Source organism: Tympanuchus pallidicinctus, unplaced genomic scaffold (genome assembly GCF_026119805.1).
Source record: "Tympanuchus pallidicinctus isolate F22 unplaced genomic scaffold, pur_lepc_1.0 scaffold1, whole genome shotgun sequence".
In the NCBI taxonomy this organism is placed as follows: Eukaryota; Metazoa; Chordata; class Aves; order Galliformes; family Phasianidae; genus Tympanuchus; species Tympanuchus pallidicinctus.
Genome location: NW_026294618.1, coordinates 66872098 through 66895775, shown reverse-complemented (window position 1 = coordinate 66895775; position 23678 = coordinate 66872098). Strand labels below are relative to the sequence as shown.

The following is a 23678-nucleotide window of genomic DNA, read 5'->3' as shown; positions in this document are numbered from 1 at the left end:
AGCCAGGATCCTGTTGTGCAAGGCTCAAATGATGGCTCAAATGATCATCTTTAGAGCAAAGAGCTTACAGTGTTTATGGTGCTTTTGGTTTATAATGTATCATTTGTAACAACAGCTACTGTTGAAGGTTTAATTTATTTAGATAGTAATTTTGTTGGTTGTTTCTTCTATGCTTTAACAAAGTAGCTTGAACCCAAACAGCTGTTTGCTGTACTGAACAGCCTGTAATAAAACCAATAAATATCTGATCTTTGTACTGCGTTGAACAGCACAAAATGGTTGATAGCATCATTAGGTTCTCTTTAGCTACTCGCTTAGCCTTTCATAGGAATCAAATCCACATACGTTGGTAGGAAAGTAAAGCATAAATAGCTCCCTCTGTGCATTAACACAAGCTTTTCTTCTTTTAAAATTAAAATATATTCTGTATTTTCTTAATTAAATATATCGCATTATATCTACCTCAAAGTTTCCAGATTAAAAAGTCATGCATTTTTTCCCTGAAAAACAAAACAAACAAACTCTGAATATTTTGCATGGTTTTGTGCCTTCCTAAAAAAAATAATAATAATAATAAAAAAAAAATAAAAAAACAACAACAACAAAAAAAGGCCAGGAAAAAGACATGATTTTCAATTATTAACATGATCTTCAGCTTTATTAAGTGAGGTGAGGAGCTAACCCCTCATCCATCACATATTGTATCACTTGTAGGGAAACTTTCTGCATGTCAGTTATCTCTGAACAGACCTGAATTTCTTAGGAACTTCACAGTTCTGATTTGCTGCATTAATTAATTGCAGTTCCAAGATGGCTGCTGGCACTCCCAGCACTGCAGCCCCACTCTCAGTTAATAGGGAAACTGGTGGCTTGTAGGAATGCCTGCAGGAATCATAGAAAACAGCTGGCACATACTCTACAACATGCTTACTCCTTGCCTATGATATTTAAGAATAATTATTTGCACAAACAGTCTCCTTTGAAATAGGGTTTTATAGAAATTACTCTAAAGACATAGAATGAGACTAGGGAATAACGTCTTTTCTGCAGGCTTCGTAGTTGTGATAGCAGTTCAGTAGCTGGGTAGTAATTGCTGTATTCTATGAGATCATTTAGCTGAAAATGCTTAAGAAAAAATGCAGTTATTTTAATCAGCTTGCACAGGACTTTTCAGTTAGGGACTTAATGTGGGTCTTTACTCAGCTCTGGAGTCTGTGTTTTAGCTTCCTCTCCAGTTGGCAGCCTCCCCCCTTTTCCAACAGGTTCCCCTTTATGTATTTAATTACAGCTACTTCTGTCTTTTCTGTGTTCAGGTGGTTGGTTCTGTCATCTGCAGTGCTGTTATCCCAGATTTTTCTGAACTCCCCTTCCCCATAATGTCCCTTCTTCCTTATTATTATTTTTTTTTTCCCAAGGAATTGATCATGCATCATAGAGGGAACTCTCAGGATGTAAGGATGAAGAGTGAGATAAGAGGATTTACCAGGCAAAAGAGTGGGACCGGATAAAAGACGAGTCACTGCCATTCTTGAAATGTATCAGAACTGGAAGGGATAGGTGTTTGTTTTTAAGCTGAATTTAATACCAAGCAGCTACTGTTATAATTCAACTTTTTAATAATGTTTTCCCGAGAGTATTTTGATCAATATTGCCAAATTATTGCCAAACGGGCTTATTTGCTGCTTTTGGGACGGGCCTTTTCTTGTGCATACAATGTGATCTACAACTCCTGATGGCTTCAGTGGGAGCTCCGACTTCTGAACCCCCGTGATGCTTCCTTGAAGAACTCAAATATAAAGACTTCTTCCCACTCGCTCCCTCACATGACTCACTGATAACAGAGCCCTCGCATCTAACGCAAAGCGGACGCATTAAAGTGCACTAATTTGCATTTATTTGTGTTTCAGAGTTTAAAAAATCCATTTATGGGATGATGTAGCAAACCAGAGCAAACCTTCCTGTTGGAGTCGCTGCGACTCTCCCGGTCCATGACCGCCCTCACGGTCAGCACCGCAGCTGCTCCGGGGACGGCGGCGCTCCGCGGGGCTGCGCGCTGTTACGCCCGGAGCGACGGAGCTCCGACTTACAGACACGCTGGGGAACGGGCACACGTGGTTCGCTGCTACTTTGCTCCCAAACAGCTGGCTGTCTGAAAATCGACATATTTTACAAAGGTATACACATATATCCCCCCAGAAAAAGTTTTCAGTGTCATCTGATGTTTCTTACGTAACTGCTTTCCCTTGCCTCGCCGAGAAGCAGGTGAGCGATCAGGTGCGATTGGCAGTGGCTGATGAATGGCAATGGAACGAGCAGGTAGCAAATAAGCCCTTAGCCTGAAAGCTGTTTGTTTGGGAGACTGAATTCCTTACAAACCTCCGCGTGTTCTGCCTGGTTTGTTGAATATGCGCATACATATTTATACATGAAAAATCCACATTATCTATATAAATGCGCAGCTATTCCATGTCAGGCAGTAGTATTTGAACAACTGCAGTTTGGGTGACTAGCAGTAGGGGAAGTTAGCATAAATTAGCATAGCCAAACACGATTCCTATAATTATAAACTGACAATGTAAAGTTTCAGCAATTTGGTGTTGACGGTAAAACAATTTGGTACTAATCTGTGTGAAGGAGCAGCTTTCTCTCCTTCAAGTGAATAGTCCTCGCTTTTTTTTTTTTTTTTTTCTTCTTTTTTTTTTTCTTCTTCAGTCCGTCTATTTCAGTTGTAACATTGGAAGTTTTTCTAGTAATAACAAAGCAGGAGCTGTTAATTGCTCCGGGGACAGGCGGATCCGACCGGGTCCAGCTCGTTGAAGTTCTGTTCCCATCAGCTGCGCTTCTTCTCGGAGAACTCCAGTATTTTTTGGGTCTCCACCAGTCCCGCGGCAGTCAGGGAAAGTTGGCTACGTCAAGCAGGTGAATACTGGCTGCACTTAAAGAAATAAAAGCATCTCCCAAAAGGAGATCGCTGAAACTGAGGCTTTTGAACTGCCTGGATAATGTTACGTGTACTGAAACAAAACGCACCGCAGAGGGAGATGCGACTCCTTTCCGTTTCAGGTCGGGATTTGTAGGCAACAGGCGGTTGTAAGAACCGTATTGAGGAGAGCAGTTCAGTCAAACCTGCCCTCCTTAAGCTTTTCTGTTTGGTCTTTTCAGGTCTGTAATGAGTCTTTGATCAGTTCTGGCGTTTTGAACCCTTTTCGAACTGCGCGGATTATTTTCTCGCGGATAAGTAACGCGCAACGAGCTGAAAACGCTTTTTAATTCGAAGGTGCTACTACTTTTAGAGCGGCATCTTCTTTTGCAGCCTTCCCCATTAACAGCGCTGCGTGCTCCAAACTTTGATATCAGTGCGCGTGCCGCCGCCGACAGAGCTCCCGAAACGGTAACGTGTCCGAACCGAGGCTTAAGCGCAGGTCGGCGGTGCTCCTGAAGTAGGAGCGTCCGCGATCGCCGCGTGTCACCAGCAGTGGGACAGTGGAGCGGGACGGGGCGCCGCTGAGCGCAGACATCAGCGCCGGAGCGGCGCGGAGCTCCCGCCCTCCGCCAGACACAACAGCGCGAAAAGAAACTTGTCCCGCTTGCGGCGGATGCTATGCTGCCGACTGTACAACGAACATCCCCGCCGCTCGCATTTGCAACGGCGTTAGCGGCTCGCGCCCCCCCGCCCACCCAATCGCGAAGTTGCCAGCCCGTGCCCGCTTCCCTCCGCCGGCACTCGCTGGCCGGGACGCCCCGCGCGGCCACCGCCGTTTCTCTGGGTCGGTTCCCCCGTTTTGAACTGAGCCGCGCTGCGCTGCGCGTACGCCGCGTGGCCGGAGAGTCCCGGCGCGGCTCGCAGGTGAGCGATAGTGTTGCCTTGGGACGGCCGTTGGCCGCTCGCTGCTCTGCGCCCCGTCAGCGGGACAACGGCTCCTAAAGACCCACAGGTACAGCAGGAAACGGGGCTGAGCGGGGCGAGGCCGAGCACCTGCCCAGGTAACTCTCTCTTCAGGCTCCCGGCCGCGGCCGGCGCGCAGTGCGCGGCGGCTTTGGGTCGACAACGAAATCCGGGCGATGGAGGCTTCAGGCGCGGCTCTCGGCCCGGCGCCGTTTCGGGCCACCCCTCGGCTTCCCCTCGGGCCGGCGGTCCCATGGCGGCCCTTCCCTCTGAGCGCTGCGGGGTGAGACCCGCCGGGGCGCCGTGCCGCCAGCTCGAGGGCCGCGACTGGCGGCGTGAGGCGGGGCGGTCAGCACCTCCCGTGCACGGATCCCCCGCCGGCACGGCGAACCTGCTCGCCAGCGGAGTGCGAAGCCGGCGGCGAGGCCGAGGGTTGGAGTAGTGCCTCTCTCTGCCCGTGGGGCAGGGCGGGGTGAGGAGTGGCGGCGGGCAGCGCCAGAGTGCTCCGGAGGGTGACAGGAGCGTGCGGTGAGCGACGTCGGGGGCGGCCGTGCCGCTCTGCGTAGGATGGGTTTTGCAGCCCCACAGAAAATGGGGTCCGCTCCCCGCCGCAGGAGTCTGCCTCTAGCCTAAGAGAAGCTATTTGAAATAGCGAGGCCGCATAGGGAGGGTCTCTGCCCGGCGTCCCTCCCGCACTGCCTGTAGGTAAGCGTTGGAGCTGAGGGGCGGCCCGGGAGCGCTCGCTCCGCCAGTGGGCGTTCTCCGGCGGCCGGGGCTGGCGGCGACACTGCGGCGCTTCTCGCTGCCGCCCGCAGCCGCGCACGCACGTACGGGGCAGCGGTGGCACCGCTGGAAGGAAACGCGGATCGCTTTTTTTTTTTTTTCTTTGGCTCTGCGTATAAGGTGGGAGCATGAGGACCGGAGGACTTTAAAAAAGGGGATCGGAACCGCTTCGCGCTCGGCGGCGCCGCGTCCCCCTCCGGCCTAAAGGGGGACCGGGATGTGAGCTCTCGGAGGCAGGAGCCGCGCTGCGGAGGAGACCGTGCTCGGGGCCGCTGCGAGGGAGCCGAGGGCCGAGAGGCGGCGGCCGCCTCTCGCTGCGTTCCGTCCTCTCTCGGCTTCTCCCGTTCCCGGCGCTCCGCCGCCTCTCCGGCGTCCTGCCTTAAACTGCCGCGCAAGGGAGGGCCGGGCGGAAGCATGTCCAACCCCGAGGAGCGGCTCTCATCCCGCCCCCCGGCCCCCCTGGCTGCGGCGCCCGGGGAAAAGCCCGGCTCCGGCCGCCGCCCGCCCCACTCTCATGGCCGGGGCGGCGGAGGTGGAGGCAGTGGCGGGTCTCCTCCCCCCCCCGCGCCCGGAGGCAGCTCGGTTGCCCGCAGCTCCCTCGCTCTACTCCTGACAGCCGCCGCCGGCAGCAGCAGCGGGAGCCGCGCTGCAGGGACTGCCCCCGCCGCCTCCGCCCGCATCGGCCCCGCAGCGGCGGCGGCTCCTCTCCGCGCTCCAATCCCCTCCTTCTCCTCCGCTTCTCCATCTTCGTTTTACTTCTTGCCGCCGCCTCCTCGTTTCCCCTCCTCGTCTTCCTTTAACCTCACGAGTCTCCAAGGGAGGGAAGGAGGAGGAGGAGGAAGAGATGCTGGCGGAGCGGCGGCGGCTCACTTGATCGCCCATACAGGCGGCGGCGGCGGCAGGAGGAGACTCTTCTCTTCTCCCTCCATCCAGGGCTCGCTGTTCCGCTCCGCGGCCGCCGGCCCCCGGCAGCACCATCCGCGGCTCCTCCTCCCCGCGGCCGCCTCTCGCCCGTGGTCCTGCGCTTTCCTCGGCGCTGCAGCGGCGGCCGTCCGCGGCGACGGGATACGAGGAGGCGACGGCCCCGGCGGGAGCGGGACTGCGCGGCGGCTGCGAGGCGCCTTCTTCTCCTTCTCGTCTCCCCTGCTCCCGGGGCCAGACATGGAAGATGGATCTAATTCTGCCAGCTGCTTCAGGAGGTTTACGGACTGTTTCCTGAACACAAGTAGGTACCGGGGCGGGGAGGCGGCTGGGGAGGGCGAGGGGGGGGGGGGGGGCTCGGGGCAGCGCGTTCCTTTGTGAGCGGGGACACAAAGGGCCAGGCGCGAGGAGGATGCGCGGACAAAGGGATGCGCCGTGCGGCAGCCGCCTGCTGGCGTCGCTTCGGCCTCGGCCGGAGCTCCGCGGGCGCGTGGCAGCCCCGCACCTGGCGCGCGTCTCATCCTCTGCGGAGCGGGGCGCGGGGACCCGCCCCGACCGCAGGAGGTGGCCGTAGGGAAGCGTTAGGCTAAAGGCACCTGGCTGAAGAACGGCGGCGGAGGACCGGGAGGGGCGAAACGTGCGACAACGCACCGTCCTCTGTCAGCTCGCGGCCACGCGCGAGCTGCTCAGCGTTCCCGAAGCGGCCGCGATGCCGAGCGCGGCGAGCGGGGAGGAACCATGCGGGGCTCCGCGCTGCCCGGGCCGCGACGGGCGGGGAAGGAGCGGTGTGCGAGGCGCTGCCGCCTTCTCTACGGCGCGTGGCAGAGAGCCGCGCGGAGCGCCCCTGGCCGTGAGGCCGGCTCGGCCTCGGGGAACGCCTCGGAAAGTGCCGGTCCGGGCCGCGGCCGCCCGCCCCTAGGCTGTCCCGGAGGGCTCGACCCGAGTCTGCCGCTGGGGCTGGGGCTCACGCAGGGCGGGCACCCGGCTGTGCGCTGTGGACGGGCAGCTCCGGGAGCTGCTACGACTGCGGCGTTTGGCGTGGGCTCGGGGCCGAAATAAATGTGATAGTGAACCGCTGGTCTCCCCGCGTCTGGGTGCTTGGGGTGACCACGATCAGCTGTTTCTTTCTTTCTTTTTTAAACTATTTCCTAAATCATTGATTTGTGCCTTGAAGTGTCCCTAAACTTGCATCTTAATACGTTGGCACACTCTCACTTTTATTAGATGGCTTTTTTTGCTACAGGTGAAACCGCATTTAGTTCCCAAATGTATGTGGGGCTGGTGGATGTGTGGAAAAATACTGATGTGTCAGCTGGACCTCACTATTTGCCTTATTTCTTAACAGCTTCTTTAAAGAAGCACAGTAGTACTTGTTCTGTTATCTGGTGGAGGCGTGTAAAGATAGACACATGCATGCTGCTTTGTCTCATTGAAACCGTCTGCAATAGCTGATTGCAGCTGACCTCGTTATGGCCTTCCAATATTTAAAGGGATTTTATAAACAGGATGGTAATCAACGTTTTATGTGGGCAGAGAGAGATAGGATAAGGGGAAATGGTTTTAAACTAGAGGAGGGGAGATTTAAATTAGATGTCAGAGGGAAGGTTTTCACTGAGAGAGTGGTGAGGTGCTGGAACAGGTTGTCCAGAGAGGGAGGCTGTGGTTGCCCCATCCCTGGAGGTGTTTAAGGCCAGTTTGCATGGGGCCCTGAGCAATCTGATCTAGTACTTGATCTAGTGGCTGGCAATCCTGCCCACAGCAGAAGGGCTGGAGTTTGATGATCTTTGAAGTCCCTTCCAACCCAAGCTATGATTTGTTCTATGATATTTGGTAGTTTCAAAGCCTAAAGTGATCCTTAAGCGCCCCCAGTTTTTGTGCTCCATTTCTGAGGAGTGGAGTGCCAATCCCACCTGCATCACAGCTCTAGTGATCCTGGAGAGCAGGCTGGGAAGTGTGTGTTGTGTGGAACAGTTCTCTCTTACACTAGATCAAGACAAAGAAGGCACGGAAAGCTCTATTCAGAGCACCATTTAAAGAGTAGTGATAAATTCAGTGTAAGCTTTTCTGTGAGCACTTGAGTGGAAGAAACCTGGTCATCTTTGGATGGCTGTGACCTCTGACTGGAAGTTTTCCTGCGGGTAGGAGAGCAGCAGCACGATTCTTTCACTGGGATTTCACTGGCATCCAATAGGATATGCAGCCCATCCCTCTGGGGAGGCACTGCTCTGTGTGCTGCAGCCTGTTCTCATGAAACTTTCAAAGACCCAAGTGCCTGCTATCTCTGCTCTTCTTTCAGATGTGATTGAAATTGGCTGATGGGCTGAAAAGGTGTCAGTGTGGTCAGACAGGCAGACGTCCACGTGTGTGCATACGCATATCTGTCAGGCTCCTGCCCTCACCAAGTGATTGCAGAAATCTGATTTCCTTTAGGAAACTAGACTGTCAAAAGAGGAGTGTAGGAAAGTCAGACAAGATAGCCTCCTGTTCAGTTACAATAAGCATTTGTCCAGCTTCTTGTAGTGCCGTTCCCAGTCCTGCTACATGGCAGCTGGGAGACCACTGTTGCTTGCAAGGTGAGATGATAGGGAGAAATGAAGGTACTGTGCTGCATCTCATCACTTCTGTTTCTTGAACTGTTTTAGAATCCAGATCATACACACATTTACATACACTGCTTCACTCTAAAGATTAAAAAAAAAAAAAGTCATAATATTTTTTTACAGAGGAAAACTGAAGAGTTCTGTGGGGAACTGAGATGAGCTTTTAGGGAGGGAAGACTTAAAAGGGACCTAGCAGGATCTTAGAGAGACAGAAAACAATGAAGTTGCTCAAGGTGTGTTCCTCTTGCCTGACCTCATTTGACTTGCGCACACTCAAGCAGGATTTCATCATCAGGTTACTGATTCAAGTAAAATCTTAGATTCTGCAATACTCACTATGTACCATGTGTGACTTTTTTTTTTCCCCTCAAGATTGACTAAAGCATGGGGCTGCGGAGGCTTACATGAATTGTGTGTGGTGGTGTTAATTTTATTCAGGTCTGTGACTTTGTACATAACATGGTGTTCTGGGAGACGCACAAAGTCTACCATCCTGGGCCAATGTTTAGTGATGTTCTGCCACACCTAGGGCACTGCAGGTTGTCAGGCACACCAGGGCTTTGTGACATGTCTTGCTTCCAGGGCAATGTTCCACGTTTCTTCTACACAGAAGATCTCGCGAGCCACACATGTGTAGCACATTTCATCCATTAACCCTGCGTGAGTATTTTACAATATGGGGGCTGCCTGCTTGTTGGGAGTATTATCAGTGCATTGATATTTTATATGGAGTTGTTCATCTGTTCTTTTAGCAATGCAGCATTTCCTGCAGTTACCAGTAACTCCTGCACGGAGTGAAACTAAGAGTAGAGGCAGTAATATAGCTGTAATTGTGGGAGAAAATAGCAATGGAAGTTTGAATAAAGTTAAAAGTATTCTTGTTACCTGAGATGATGGGAAAGTAAATCTTGGCTTGATCCCTTCTTTTGGTTTGTGTCTTTATTACTTGCAGTCAGGGTTGTCTTAGCCAACTGATGATCTCCAGCAAGGAATCTCTTGTAGACAGTTTGGTTTTGCAATTAAGCCATCCTTAAAATTCAGGTGCTGATGCAGAAAACAGAATGGCCCCTGGCTCTGTTGGTTGAGAAGCGTGGCTAAAGCTGAGTGTAGTTGGAGCGGTGAGGTTGTTCAGCAGCTGCCCATGAGGTCGGTGCTTCGTAACAGCCTGTTGGGAAGGTGTAGCATCACCATGTATCCTAGTCAGAGGCATTCCTGTTCCAATCAGAGGGAGAATGGGCTCATGCATACAGCAGACCACCAGGAGCGGTGTGGAAGGTGAGTGCACCCTGTGCAAACGCGTGCATTTCACAGCACGGGAGTGTTGGTGAGTTTGGTATTTATACAAATAGTTGTCCGTGAAGCATGCAATTTACTTACGAAATAACTAATCCTTTGTCCTGTAGTCTCCTCAGCTCTGCTGTCACTGTTTGCCTGACAGCCTGGGGGCATGTAGTGCTTGTAGCCTAGAAAGGATGAAAGCCTGCCCGGTTGGTTCAGTAAACTTGCTCCTGGCTTCAGGTGTACCAACGGGACAGTGCATGCATGTGCTTTAGGACATGGTCTCTGCCACTTTCGGGAGGGGTGTGACTGCTCATTTCAGCCTCCGACCACCCCGTTTACCCCGTCTTCCCTCCTTTTATTGGTGTTTCAGCCATCAGCTGCACGCGGTAAGAACCTGAGAAGCGTGAACATGGATTTTGCATTATAATAGGTGTACTTGTCTCTCAATTCTTGAAACGTAACTTTCGTTTTAGATTTGTAAAACAAGACCATGATTTTCTTTGTCTGTGGGTTTACAACCTGGCAATGGTTTATGCAGCTTGTTGATTGATGTTTTATCTTGCTTGTGATAAAACTTGTCTTTCAGTTTGGCGGAGCTAATGCGAGTTGGATTTTTTTTAGTGCTGCTTGGAAGCATATTGTACTTTCCAGTCATTATGTTTAATACTTGAACGTGTTAAAAACACTTAAGTTGGGTTTTTGCACTTCTTAAGTTATTTCTCTGAAAGAAAGCAAAGATCGTAAGAAAATATAAAAAGAGCCATTTGTATTTTTATTTCATTTTTATACTCCCTCTGCTGGCCGTTTCAATTACCTGTGCTCAAACTTTGTTGCTACATCTGCTTTTCCTTTACTGCTTTACCAAATGAGCAGTACCACGTGTTGATTTGGATTGGTATTTAAAAATACAAAACAAGCTAGAATGGTTAAATGAAGGCAGACTATTTGCAGGAATTAAGAATTTGACACCTGTTTTATGGTGCAACATTTTCATTTTTGTGGGTTCTTATATTGATTTGAACTTTAAAAACAACTGATTTTTTTTTTTTTTTTTTTAAAATGCGTGAGCTGCATTTTCAGTAGTGTGTAGATCAGAGGAGTAGCAATTGATATATTGTTCCAAAATATTTGGTTGTATATCCCATTTGTTGTAACAGCTATAGCAAAATTTAAATAACTTTGCTAAGTTTTTGTAATGCTGAGAAGTGCCTTTTTATCATTCGCCCATTTGACTTGTATCCCTGTACGTAGCTATAAGGTTGCACCCCGGGCATTCTTAATGGATAATTTTGTGAGATGCTGGTTTTCATACACTGGTGTACAGCAATATCCACCGAGAATGTGTACTGCACTCAGAAACTGTAATTCCCGAGAACTTAAGAGAGCAGTACAAGGATTGCTGTCTTACATTGAAATTAAGCCATTGCGTTTCCCGTGGGCGTCAGGTATGGTAACAGTCGTTCGTTGTTTCTTGTTAATGCTTCTCCTGAAGACCCAGACATCACTGTGCGATGTCCTGACTTGTGCTGGTACCCGGCTCCGTGCTGGCAGAGCTCGGAGAGTGCCACCTACTGATTGACAGCTCCTTCCAGCGCTTTGTTCTCCAGTCTGCAGGCTGTTGCAGCTCAGCCTTACTTACCTTGCGGCATGTGGCAAGTTGATGTGGTTGGATGTGGTAACTGAGTTAAATCAAGCCTCAGCTTTGACCTTTTCCTTTAAATAGCCTTTCCCCCCCCCCGCCCCCCCCGCCCCCCCCCGCCCCCTCCCCCTTTCTTTTTTGACTCAAGCAGGATTTTTGTCCCCTCTGTTCTGGTTCCTTCTTTTTAAAAGCTTGTGAGAAAGTGACATGTTCCTGGTTTTTCATCGCCGCATCTTGTCAAGCTGTTATAATCGGTGTGGGAGGAACCAGCTTGGCTGATGTTAATAGAAGACTTTGGATTCTGCAATGCCAGACAACATCTTGATGTGTTAAACACATGAGGTAGATCAGAAGGTAGGAATCAGAATCACAGCCATGATTTATTAAAGTAATGTTCCAAAATTGTCATGGTGTTTATTTTTGCAAAAGGAACATTCTGAGTAACAAATTCTAAATTGTCATCATAAACTGATGAATTGATCATTACTGTTAGTACAGACTGAAAATGCTTTCTTCCAACCCAGAAATAACCTAATTATGTTCTTAGGGCATCTTGGCAGAAGTATGAACTACTTTTGAAAACTGTATCATCTACATACTTACAAGGAACTCGTTTACTTGGAATTACTTTTATATACAATTTTCCTAGTGTTGGTCACCTTACAAAGCTTGCTGAAGTCCTGATCCTGAGCATCTCATAGCTGGCAGTAAGGAGAAAATTTTTTTTTTTCCTTTATTTTGCTTCTGAATATTCTGTTAGAAAACACATTTACAACAAGTTTTAATGTAGCTGAGTGAGACTTTTAACAGTAAAATATTGGGGTCTTTTGTTTTGTCACTTGTAGGACTTTTATAAAGTAGTTCTGGCTCAAGAATAAGAAGATAGAAGGCTTTTGGATTTTACTTGCTGCCTTCAGAAGAACTTCCACTTGTTTTAGTGATTTCTAATTAAAATAATAACAAAAAATGTCAACATAGAGGCAGTGGTTTTAATCTCACCTTGAATGCTGGGACCTAAAGAAGAGACTGTCAGAATCTATAAGACCAGTTAATCCACCTCCCATCTGGAAACCATGAAGATTTAATGCTTTCATTAGTACTTATTGATCTGATTTCTTGTTTCTGTATTATCAACAAACTCCTGTGCAGTTGAGCTGTACTTCTCTTAACAAAGTTTATTCAGCTGTTAATAATTCCAACATTCTTCCTTCCTCTTACCCTTCCACTTGCATTAAAAAAAAAAAAATCTCCTGAAGTCATGCCAGAAATAGTTCCTAAAGGAAAGAAAAACTTTTTCATCCTAAGTTCTAATAACTTTGTACAGAAAGCTTGTGTCTCTCATTATCCTGATTCATCTTGAACTATACCTCCAAAATAGCAGCCTTGTTTGGCTGCTGGCAAGCATTGCTATGTCCACCTTAATAATACAGTTTACTTTGCTTCACCCTGTGGGGAAATTTCATAATTGGTAGGAGAGATGCACCTTCCTTTGCCCTAGGTATCTTAGAACACTTTCTGCAACACTGGGGTGTTCAGCTGGTTCAGAGAATAGGATGCTTAGCTGGACCGTGGTGGCCAAGTGTGTATCCTGTTTGTTCTTTTGTACTTTGCTTCATGGCCTATTTTTTATTTCCCGATTGTATTTCTTTCATAATGCCTTATTTACTTAAGACTGCTGAAGCTGTGACCCTCTGTTCTAATTGTCTTAAAATGTATTCCTGTGTGCCTCTGTATTCCAGCAGCAATCTTTTTTCCTAACACACTGCTGATAAGTTTATGAGAAATCATTCTTGCACTGTTCTTTATATTTTTACTTTCGTGCATATATAGATAGTTTGGAAACTTCTCCAGAATGATTTCTTTTAGAGAGCACAGCTCTGTCATCTGTGCTTTCTTTGCATCTTTTTCTTTCAGTTCTATCTGTATTTTCAGCTTCTTGTCCACCCATCAGCTTATTTTAGCTTATATTTCCTTCTTGATTGCTGAATTGTGTCGCTCTTGTTCCTTCCTGCAGCCTGCCTGTCTTACCCTGTCATTTTTACAATGTTCTTGTTTTCAACGGCTTCTTGTTTGTTTGAAGGCAGACCACCTCCATTACTCTAGTTCTGGTGTAGTTCAGTTTGTATTACCTGTTATCTTTTTTTTTTTTTTTTTCCTTCCCCATAAAACTAAATTTTACACAGCATTTCTAAAACTTTTCCTATGTCTTCTGTATTTGCAGTGACTCATAGTATTTCCTAATCTGCCACTTTCTGCCCAGCCCTAAGTGTGATGTCAATAGAGTGTTTTCTATTTTTTTTTTTTTTTTAAGCGAACATAGGACTGATGAAAGTTGCTGTTTGATGTAACAGGAAGCTGAACTAATCTGTTCTCAAAACAGGCACTGCCTCAGCCAGTGCACTCAGGTTTCATCCTGCCAGGCTCCTGTGTCTCACATTGTGAGCAAATCGCTTTTCTCTGTAAGTGCCTGGCTGTTTTGTTCCTTCAGGCATCAGTTTTCATTGGTGAAGACTCCTGGGAGAGCTGTCTTTTCATGGTAGCTCTGAAGGGTAGCTCTTTGGCCTTCAGTTCATGATAGTGAATGAAAGAGGGTCTTGGGACTAGAGGTGTCCTTTTAAGAAATGCTTTAAAGAGACTGGGGAGCATGGGTGACCTGCAGTCTCAGAGAGCAGCGAGTTCCCTTTACAACTCCTGGCATAGCTCTTGTTGTGGTGAAGAATAGGATGATCTTGTGTGTTGTAGGGACATTCATTGGCTGCTTGGGAATAGGAATGTGCTTGCAGATTGCCTGTTTCTTTCAAACCTTTTTTGGACTTTTTTTGGCTCTGTATGCAGCACTTAAACTTCTTAAGCAGAGAGAGACTGTGGGCTCCAGCTGTAGCCCTGTCCATTCTGCTTGATTTTCAGTGTGCTCTCTGGTCCAGCCTTTACCTGTGCCTAAGTGTCTGCTTGAGAACTGGGAGGAATTAAAGGGTGACCGTTCCCAAAAGGCAGGGGGAACAGTGCCCTTCTCCCCTGGCCTCCTGCATGGAGAAGCATTGGCTGTGTGGACACAAGCTGCACCATACCCCTTCATTCTGTGGCTTGAGAACAGCTCTAGCATGATTTATGTACTTGTACATGGATATTGCCATATGGACCAGCAAAGCAGTCTTTGTACCACTTGTGGCACTAGGGCAGATCTTGTTGCTATGGACCTTGTTCTTAGGACTCAGTGACAGCATCTACATAGCCTTGAATGAAAGATGTACCCAGTCCTCTTGGGAACCATTGCTGGAGGATGTGGTTTGCTGCCTGATTGCAAGTATTTAGCTTGTCTGTGCTTTTTTTTCAGCTTCTTGCTTTGGAGAGCTTCTTAAAAGTTGTGGAAGTTTGTAAATGAGTGCTTATAGGGTAAAGAGAAGATGAAATTTGTCATTTACCGGGATGACTGAAGAGCGTGTGTTGATAGTGTCTGTCTTACACTGAAGAAATATGATAGAGGCATATCCATCTATGGCAGTAGCATCAAAGGGGTAGAAACAGAAAGAAGACTGGAATGGTAATAAAAATTTAAGATTTTTTATTGCTGAAAGGAATGTGATTACAACAGAAGAAAATGTTCATCCTTATAGGGAAAGCTATGAGAGGTTTCTTTTTGAGTAGATGAAAAACTAGCTCTGTAAATATCTCTCAGCAAATTGTTGCATTTTGAAGAAGTATTTTCAAGGACGTTTAAGATTTCATTGAAATGTAAGATTTAGGGCTTTTAAAGTATTTTTTAATCTTTCCTTTTAGTGTCACAAATGTTTTCCTTCTGCTTAACTGTTTTTTCCCCTCTTTCCATTGACAATACAAAGGGTGTTTGATGAATCTTATGTATTTAGTGAATATACTTACAGATAACCTTTTAATTTATTTCTTCACTTTCTGTGCCTTCCTGTTACTTCACTGACTGGCTAAGTGCTGTTTGACAATCTCAAGACATGTCTTTTACCATTATTTTCTTAGGTCACTGAAAGTTTTACTGTTCTGTCTGGTGTTTTACTGTAAGTTTGACTTGTAATTTAATAGCTTATCTACCTTGTTCCTGTTTGAGTTCCACCCCCACTCCCAAACAGTTTATTAAAGCATAGATCTGTCCGCATGCAGGAGTGCCTGTCCTTTCTCTACATGTCTTAACATGAATAGTCTTGGGTGACTTTAGCCATGACTATGCTGTGAGCATAGCTAGCATCTCTGTGACTGGATACTTTTTGCTGATGGTAACCTTGTCTAGGACAAACCTCGATTCTTGTTGACAAGATGATGTTGAAGTTGTTACTTTGATGTGGATGCAAGACTAATGTTTTGTTTGTTTTTGTTCATTGAGCTATGTGTACTTTTTTTTTTTTAATGTTGAACCACTCTTGTAGCACTTTGCAGATTCTTGTTTTAGCAACCTTGCATTCAAATCGCCATTCTGCAGTGCCAAGAGATGCTTTTCCCCTAGCACTTCTGAAATGGGGTTTTTGAATTACTTGTTTGACAACAGTTCTTTCAGTGCTTATACATCTGGAAGGAGAAATGGTAAGGAAGTTGAAATCTGCTCTTCCTATATATGTATTGTGCAGTAGGTTAAGAAGTGAAGTATTATGCTGTACTGAGGCAGAGCTTCTGTAAAGGGAAATTTTTCATAGATGTTTCATAACTCAAACCTGCATCTTTGCTTCAGTTGAGGAATCTTTGTGAAGTTACTTCAGAGCTATTAAACTTCAAAGTGATTGTTATCTCTGTAGGAAGAGGGTGGATAAAGGGCAAAAAATAAGGAGAAATAGATGAGCGTGTTTAAAATCATACAGTAATGGTGAAGTTAATGCATCATCAGTCTGTGTGTTGGTTGCTGATCCCTTCCTGTGTTGCTATTCAGAATATGCACTGTCATTTGCATGTGGAAACGTGGGTAACAGTGGCTTCCTGTCTTTTATTGCTAGACATTACACACGTTCCTTTACTAGTGTTTGTCTTTTGGCTGGGAAGCTCTGCATGCAAAGTTTGAGTCCTTCAGTCTGGTCACAGTAGTATCAGCTGATGCACAGCTCAGTGAGCCTTTTGAATTCAGTTTTGGGATTTTTTTTATTTTTTAGCAGTTAATTTCTATTTGATACTTGTTTGGTAATAATGCTGTACTAAAAACAAAACAATTAGCTATGCAATTATGAATTACTTTGGGAAAATACTGTAATACAGATACTGTCATCTTAGTGCTGTAATGCTTTCTTTTTTTTGGAGCAGTGCATAATTTGGGTACCACCCAATCAGTACTGCTCTCCTATTTTATGTCTTTGTGTTTTCAGTTACTTTGCATGGCTTATCTTTTGGAACTCTGGGAATCTGCTCATCTCTGCACCTGTGATGGAGCAGTTGAAATTGAAGGAGTTGAAAGACAAAGGCCACTAACTTCTAAAAACCAAGCAGTTCACTGGATGGTAGTTATTCTGATGTCTGGATGTTCCTGGATCTTTTTCTTCTCTCTTAACTTTCTCCAACCACTTTTTTCTACCTGCCCTTTTTCCCTTAAAGAAACATCTGCTGCCTTATAAGATGGGCAGAGCTTATATTGTCTTTCAGCAGCCTTTCATTCATGTATCTCTCATCTTCATAGCTTCTAACTCATTAGCTACGTGTATAATTGAGTCAGGTTTTGATTGGAAGTGATCATGAGGTCAAAACGCATTTTGGATTTGAAAAGACATTAAGAGAATCGCGTGTCTTGCTTCTTTTGACCTTCTAAAAGGGAGTGTGTGTGTGTGTTGCATGTTTATTAGTTCTCTCAGTAGTACTGAGGTTGCATTAATGATGGCTCTGATTTCTTTGCATTCCCAAAACTATGTTTTTTACACAAAGCATCATTTCATGGGGAGTGGTCAGTGCTGTTCTCAGTAGCTTCTTGCCTCTCCAGTGTAATTTACCAAGGGACTCTGCAATTGAGTCATCATAATGGGAAGTGCATCTCAACTGATGTAATGCATTTGTGTTTCCTGGAAACAGAACAAAATTGCAGCTCCGCTTAGTTTAATGCAAGATTTGTCATTGATTTCAGTTGCTGTGGTATTTTCTTCTGTCACTTGATCTTTTTGTTGTTCCTGATTGTCCATGCTTTGTGATCTGATTTCCTGACATTGGTCCCTCAATGCGGTGTTGGAAGTTTTAATTCATGAGGAGCATTTAACAAAACAAGACAGAATTTATTTTGAAATATTTCACAGACAAATCTGATTTCAATAAAACTTATAATTTCTTCCTCTGTAGATTATGCTAAGACAGGGAGTTAACTAACTGATGTAGCAGGTGAGACTAAATGTGTAACGCTGCATGAATTCGATAGTTAAGTTCTTCAAATGGTTTAAATATCTGATATGTATTACTGCTGTTAGTAATATCTTTTATGATGGAAATGTGTTGTTTCCTCTCCTAGGCAAAACTAAAACATGTTAAGTTGAAACAGTGTCACCTCGATCCTGTCTGCTGCAGCACTGCTTAATACACATCACTTTACTTTATTGTGTATTAACCTCTACTACCCTACCACCAACATCCACCTTGGTGTTGTGGGTCAACATAATAAAAATAGGAGGCGTTTGAGAGGAGCCCTCACACTGTATGCCACAGGGCAAGTCACCCAGTGGTCAAAGTAAATCTTGCTGGAGAAAACTTCTAGAAGTGGTTTCAAAGCAGTAGGATAAAATGATTAAATGATTTGGTTATAAAAACATAGTTCATTTTGTTTAACAGCTTGAAGATATTTGTTCTGTTTATGGTCATTTCATGGCTATTCATTTTTCTAGGCCAAAGATGTTTTTGCAACTCAAATCCCATTAAAACTCATTAAATGAGTGGGATTCGCTGACAAGAATGGAACACTTTCACGCAAATGTATATTCATGTAAACATTTCAAGTAGATTTTTTTTTTTTTTTACGAGGGTGATGTATCTCTAGCTGCATTTGTGAATTAAATGAAAACTGATTTAGTTTTGGGTTTGAGGAAAATAAACTTGAAAGGACACTATTGGGTGGTCTGAACTAATGAATAAATCATGTTAAACCAGTGAAAGCTTTGTTCTTTATCACAGTTTGCTTTTGGAGGCTGGTGCACACAGTTTCTGCTTCATAGCAATCTCATCTGAAACTATTGGCAGTCCTGCGAGTTGCTTTTTTTTTTTTTTTTGTCATTCGAATCATATTAAAGTTTTTCACATAACCGTTCTGAAGAATTGCAAATTGGCACCAGCTTAAGGGAACAAAGTGCCTTTTGTGTTTATAAAGAAAATGGAAATGAAGAGAAAAGGAGGGTGTTAAAAGTGGCAGTGGCGATGTGTTTTTCTAATGTAATTTACACATCTCTGCTGCTCATCTTTCCTTATGTGCATGTCTGACAGATGGCGGAAAACACCTCTCCTTCACCAAGTCTGCAGTTCCTGTTTACGACAAAGATGCGATTTTAAGAGAGGTTTTTTCTTAAGCAGGTTTTAAGAAAACAAAACATTAAATAGAGATTGTAAAAAGGGCAGCACGCAGAGTACATTAAAGGGGCTCTTCTGAATCAGAAGTTCTGTTTCGGGCTTACAACGCGCTTTTTAACTCTAACAGTGTCTATGACAAGTATTAACATTATGTTAAGGAACAATGCCGTTATTATAGCAGTTGGAATATTAGAACAAACATACAGACCTTTTGTTCAGGTTCTGCAGACAGGCAGCTCCTCACTTGCCCTTCAGCCAGCTGGGCAATGCTCAGGATTGAAAGTCCATCAGTGTAATTTGTTTTATTTTTGGGGAACATTTGTGGAAGCATGCCATCCACGCGCCCTAACTCACAGACATGTGGACACACATGGGAAAACTGCTAAAATAATGGTTGGGGGAAGAGAAATACCAGGTTTGAAGGAAGTATAGTGGAACTGCCCCAAGAGGCAGTTTTGACTTCTATATTTGACTTCTGAGTATGCTTTATATTTATATTTATTTATATTATGTTTAACTGCATTTTTCTCCTTTGCAAATGAAAAGCAAGAAGATGCCATATTTCAGGAAATTAATGGCATTCAGCATATTTCTTACTTTTTATCTTCCAGATCGACATGTAACAACTGTTTTTCTAGTTTGTGTTCAAGCATTTGCTAGATTTATTTTGAATTTGTTTAATTTTCCTGACTTTTGACTTTCCATTTTTTTTCCTGACAGATGGACTTGTGGCAGTTCATATATCATTGTAAACTAGTTTACCATTCTTTATTTTTTCATTTCTTACTCACATAATTGTTTTTCAGTGCTGTGGCATCTCCAAGTAGAGCACTGAACGGATAGATGAAGTGGTCTGACTGATTTAATCATCAAGATAAAGGAGGGAAAAACTGCTTGTAAGAGCTGTAGTTTTGCTTGATTACCTGTTCCCTTCTGCATACTTGCTTGCTGATTTTAAGCTATGCACAGATTAGCTTTATTGAATGTATATTCTTTACTGGTTTACTGTACTGAATTCCTGAGTACAGTTCATGTAGAAGCTGGGCAACTGGTGGAAGCTAGGGGAAGTAGGTAGAATACTAGTGAGTGCTGGTAACAGTATTCTAGCAATATAAACCTGACCTATTGCAGTGGCTTCTTCGCCTTCCAAGACCTCTTGCGTGTACTGTTTATTCCTCTCACAGGTAATAATTGCTGAATCTTCAACAAGAGGTGTGGTTGTGGGTTTGTTTGTTTTTTGTTTTTTTTTTTCTTCATTCATTGTGAGAAATACAATGAATTTTTATCTAACAGTTACTATTCCATTGCTGTTTTACGTAGCCGTCTTAGGGCTATTTATTGTCTTGACTAATGCCGGCAGCATAAGGGGATGCTTGACTTTACTGCAAAGTGTACTTTGAAAGATTGATATGTGCTAGATACATTAACAGGAGGAAAACAGAAAAGAACAAGATAGTATTTAAAAGAAATTTGATATAATTCCATAGTTTCCTTATAGGTCATAAAATAAACATAGCTGAAAAGGCAATTGGGATATCAAGAAATGGAAGGGATAATGAGGAATTTGCTGACACAAGAGGGAGATGAAAGAAAGAAAACAAAACAAACAAAGTGTGACACATCAATTCATATTTTTACATTGAAGAGATGCAGTCTCACCTGCTTGAGTGTCTGAAAGAGATTCTGCCAGTAGCTATTCACATTTGTTGTGACATTGTTCTTTTATATATGTTATTGGGATTATGATGGTTGTTTTTTTTTTTGTTTGTTTGTTTTTTGTTTTTTAATTTGTGTAAATAAGGCACATTCTTTATTGCAGACAGCAGATAGTTTTCTGGTAAATGCCTTTTATGGTGCACTTATATTTTACTGCTTCCTTAATCATTTCCTTTTTTGCAGCTTAAAAAGGCATAGTCTGGTCTGCCACTGAGTTTCTGGGCAGCTGAGCTGACTTTCTGGAAGGGGTTTATTTGCAGGGTTTCCAATGTGAAGGAAAGACTGTATTCCTTGATCTGCTTAGGAAGTTTTAACCTGTCTGGACCTTAAATCTGTTTTTCAGAGCTGTTCAGATATGGATTCCTTGTATAGATGTTTTCTTATTAAGAAAGTGAGTTCAACTGTTGGTTGAGTGTGGAAGGGTGAAAGAGCTTTGCGTGGATCTGAGTGTCAGAGGGCACAATGTGTCATACTGATAGCATTCTTCAGGCTTCAGATTTATATAATACTGGACTTAAATATTAGCAATGGTATAGAAATGTCTAAGGCTTCACTGAGTAACAAATAAAGGATTTGATTTCTTCCATTCTTTGTGCTACTGAATTTACTGATGTGTGATTTTAATTTTTTCTCTCCTGTGCCAAGCCCTAGGGGATGCATCTGTTTGCCATGTACCTTCAACTATCATCGTTAGCACTGTTATCTCATGTGGCTGTGTGAGGGCTTTAATCTTCTATGAGGCTGGTTTGGGGATTGCTGCTAAAGCTATAAAGGATAAGCATCCGTTCACCTTCGTGTGAAATGGGATGATTGACAAACTCATGGATGTTTCCTCTCTGCTCTGACAGAGTAAGTAAGGAAGAGTACCTTGGATGCCTAATTTCCTGGTTTGATAATACACTTAGAAAAGAACCATTTGTTGGCTTTGGTGTTGTCCATATATGGCCAATCTTTTGCCGAGCTGAGTAAAAACAGTTATCTTTCAGGAAAGAATAGAATGTTACAGACTTTTGGGAAATGAAGGTTTTATAAGCAGAGGTCTAGCTTAACAGAATGGATGGTTGTTTACTTCAACACATTTCAAAATGGCTCGGGTCAGATTTGTATCCTGAAAGTGAGTTGGAGTTGTAACTATAGATGTTAAGTATGTTTATTCTTACGCTAGTCATTTGGCAGCCCTTGCATTGAGAGGGACCACTGCTGATACTAGACTAGATCCAAAGCCTTTTACTGCCTTTTATTTAATTTTGGATTAAAGATCTGGAAGATGTTTAAGGTGAATTTAAATACAGGAAAGATTATTTCAGTCTTTGACCATCTGTGGCTCAGTAGTACGCTTGTTTATCATTGTTTGAAGAACTGTAATTGTGTTCCTTGATGATCAGGAGGGTCAAGCTGGGTGTTATCACGTAAGAGATCCAAGAATACCCGCACAAATTTTGAGTTGACTGTAGAATTGTCGTGCTATTTTCCCGTCAATTAAAAAGCCTGTTGGGTTTTAATGTTTTTTTTTTTTCCTTTTTATATTGTTATTCAAGGGGAGTATGAAATACTAAGTAGGCGTGTGCAGAAGCAGTGAAATAGTTTCAGATGGGTCCTCAGACACCACAGAGCAAGCTTCTTTTAGTGTTGTTGGAATGCAATTATCTTTTTTTTCCATCGGAAAACGGACAGATCTTAGTACAGGAAATGGAGTGGGGGTAGGAATACATCAGACTCATGTTTGTAGAGTTATGTTGTATCTACTAACATAGCTTCAGCTAGCTATAGTATTCCATGTTGAATATCTTTGTTTGAAGTGTCATAGAAAGAGGCCTTTGATTTCTGATAAGGGACCGTAGAAAGAGACCTTGATTTTCAATAAGGGACTGTCTAACGCTTGTCCCAGTGACTGCATTACCAAACCCACAAGCATTCTGGTAAGGATATTGTGGGAGACCCTGTAAAACTACTGATTGCTTTTAAAGTTTTCTTAGATTTGTGTCAACAGTCCTGAAGATGATGAAATTTTGGCAGATTAAAGCAGCTTTCATTTTTCTCCTTTGTGTTGTGTTTGGTCAGAGGAGTAGAAAGAAGAAAGTAGGTAAGTTATATACATGTATGTACACACATATATATGTATATTAGGGGTAATAGAAACAAGCAGCTGATTGCTTTAGGCATCATTGAAAATTCCAGCTGTTTTACTTACATAGAAATAAAATATTGAAAAGCAGATTGCTGAGATCTGACAGATATTTGAAGATCTCTTTTTTTGAAAGTAAGTCTTTCCAATGAGGTTAAATCCTATAAAATATTTCATTGTTATTTTAGAGGCTGTGTCAAAAAAAAAAAAAAGGTTATCAAATTACCTTTGACTGTTGAAAGCATTGAAGTTTAAAGAGGTGAAGGAGAAGTGGGAAGAGAACACACACCCTCTCTTTGAGACCCAGGTGTTAAGGTATAGTCCTTATAAGCCCAGATTGTCTTTGTTATCAGGCTAAACTTCAAATAATTAATTTCTGTAGTCTGTCTGTAAATGTGTGGAATTCTCTAAGCTTAATTGTTCTCAGTCAATGGAAGATAAATGTGAGTTGAGCTCATCACCACTGGTCTAAATTTTTAACCTTTAATTTTTTCCCTGCTATGATGGAAGTGGTGTATTTCTTCAAGGATTTTATATGCAGATTCTAAATAAGTATGACTTTTGATTTATGCTTTGTGATGATTATTTTTTTTTTAATTGTAAAAGACTTAGTTCTTTTGTTTTGCCTTTTAAATTTAGTAGTGAGTGTCTCAGTTTCTTGGCTGTCTTACAGTGTTTATCATACAGAGACAATCTAGGACCTTTTAACAGATCTTTAACTATAAAAACTATTATTGCCTACTCTCGCATTGCATTTTAAATAGAGCTTGTTTAAGCCTTTTTATGTTTTCACTGTTAAAGCTTTGTGGAAAGCTGAAGACAGTGCTGCAAAATGGTTTCTTATTAGTAACACCTGCTTTCAGAAATACCTAATCACTTTTGAAGAGAAAATCCTTGTCTACTTGTGGTCCTGTAGCAAACACTGGGCCACTTTTTCATTAGGGGCAAAGCTGTTAGGCTAGGATCAGCTAACAAAAAAGCAACTGTAGATATCTTTTCTTTCCCCCTTCTTAACACAAGTACATTTGTTGACTTAAAAGTAATAGCTTCATTTTTCAAAATGGAATGAAAGTGAAAACACACGTAAATTAAAAATATGTGTTCATTTTATTTTTGCTTTTCACTGATTTTTAGTTTGGACTTTAAATCTATATGCTTTTTTTCATATATTAGACCAATACTTTATAAAGTAGCTCAGTGAAACTGTATTAGTATTAACTGCTGCTGAGCCTTAGCTTTGCTGCA

The 23678-nt window shown here is 43.8% G+C and overlaps 1 protein-coding gene across 2 annotated transcripts in view; it reads left to right on the top strand.

Annotated features, from left to right (window-relative positions):
• PDE10A (phosphodiesterase 10A) overlaps nucleotides 1–23678 on the top strand; it is a 338995-nt gene that overhangs the window by 175789 nt on the left and 139528 nt on the right. Inside the window, exon 1 of one of the 2 annotated variants that reach the window (XM_052671575.1) lies at nucleotides 5084–5894. The exons of the other annotated variant lie outside the window; for it this stretch is intronic. Coding sequence (XP_052527535.1) covers nucleotides 5084–5894 — 811 coding nt within the window. Of the gene's footprint in view, nucleotides 1–5083; nucleotides 5895–23678 lie in introns of those variants that run through there. 2 annotated transcript variants of the gene reach the window in all.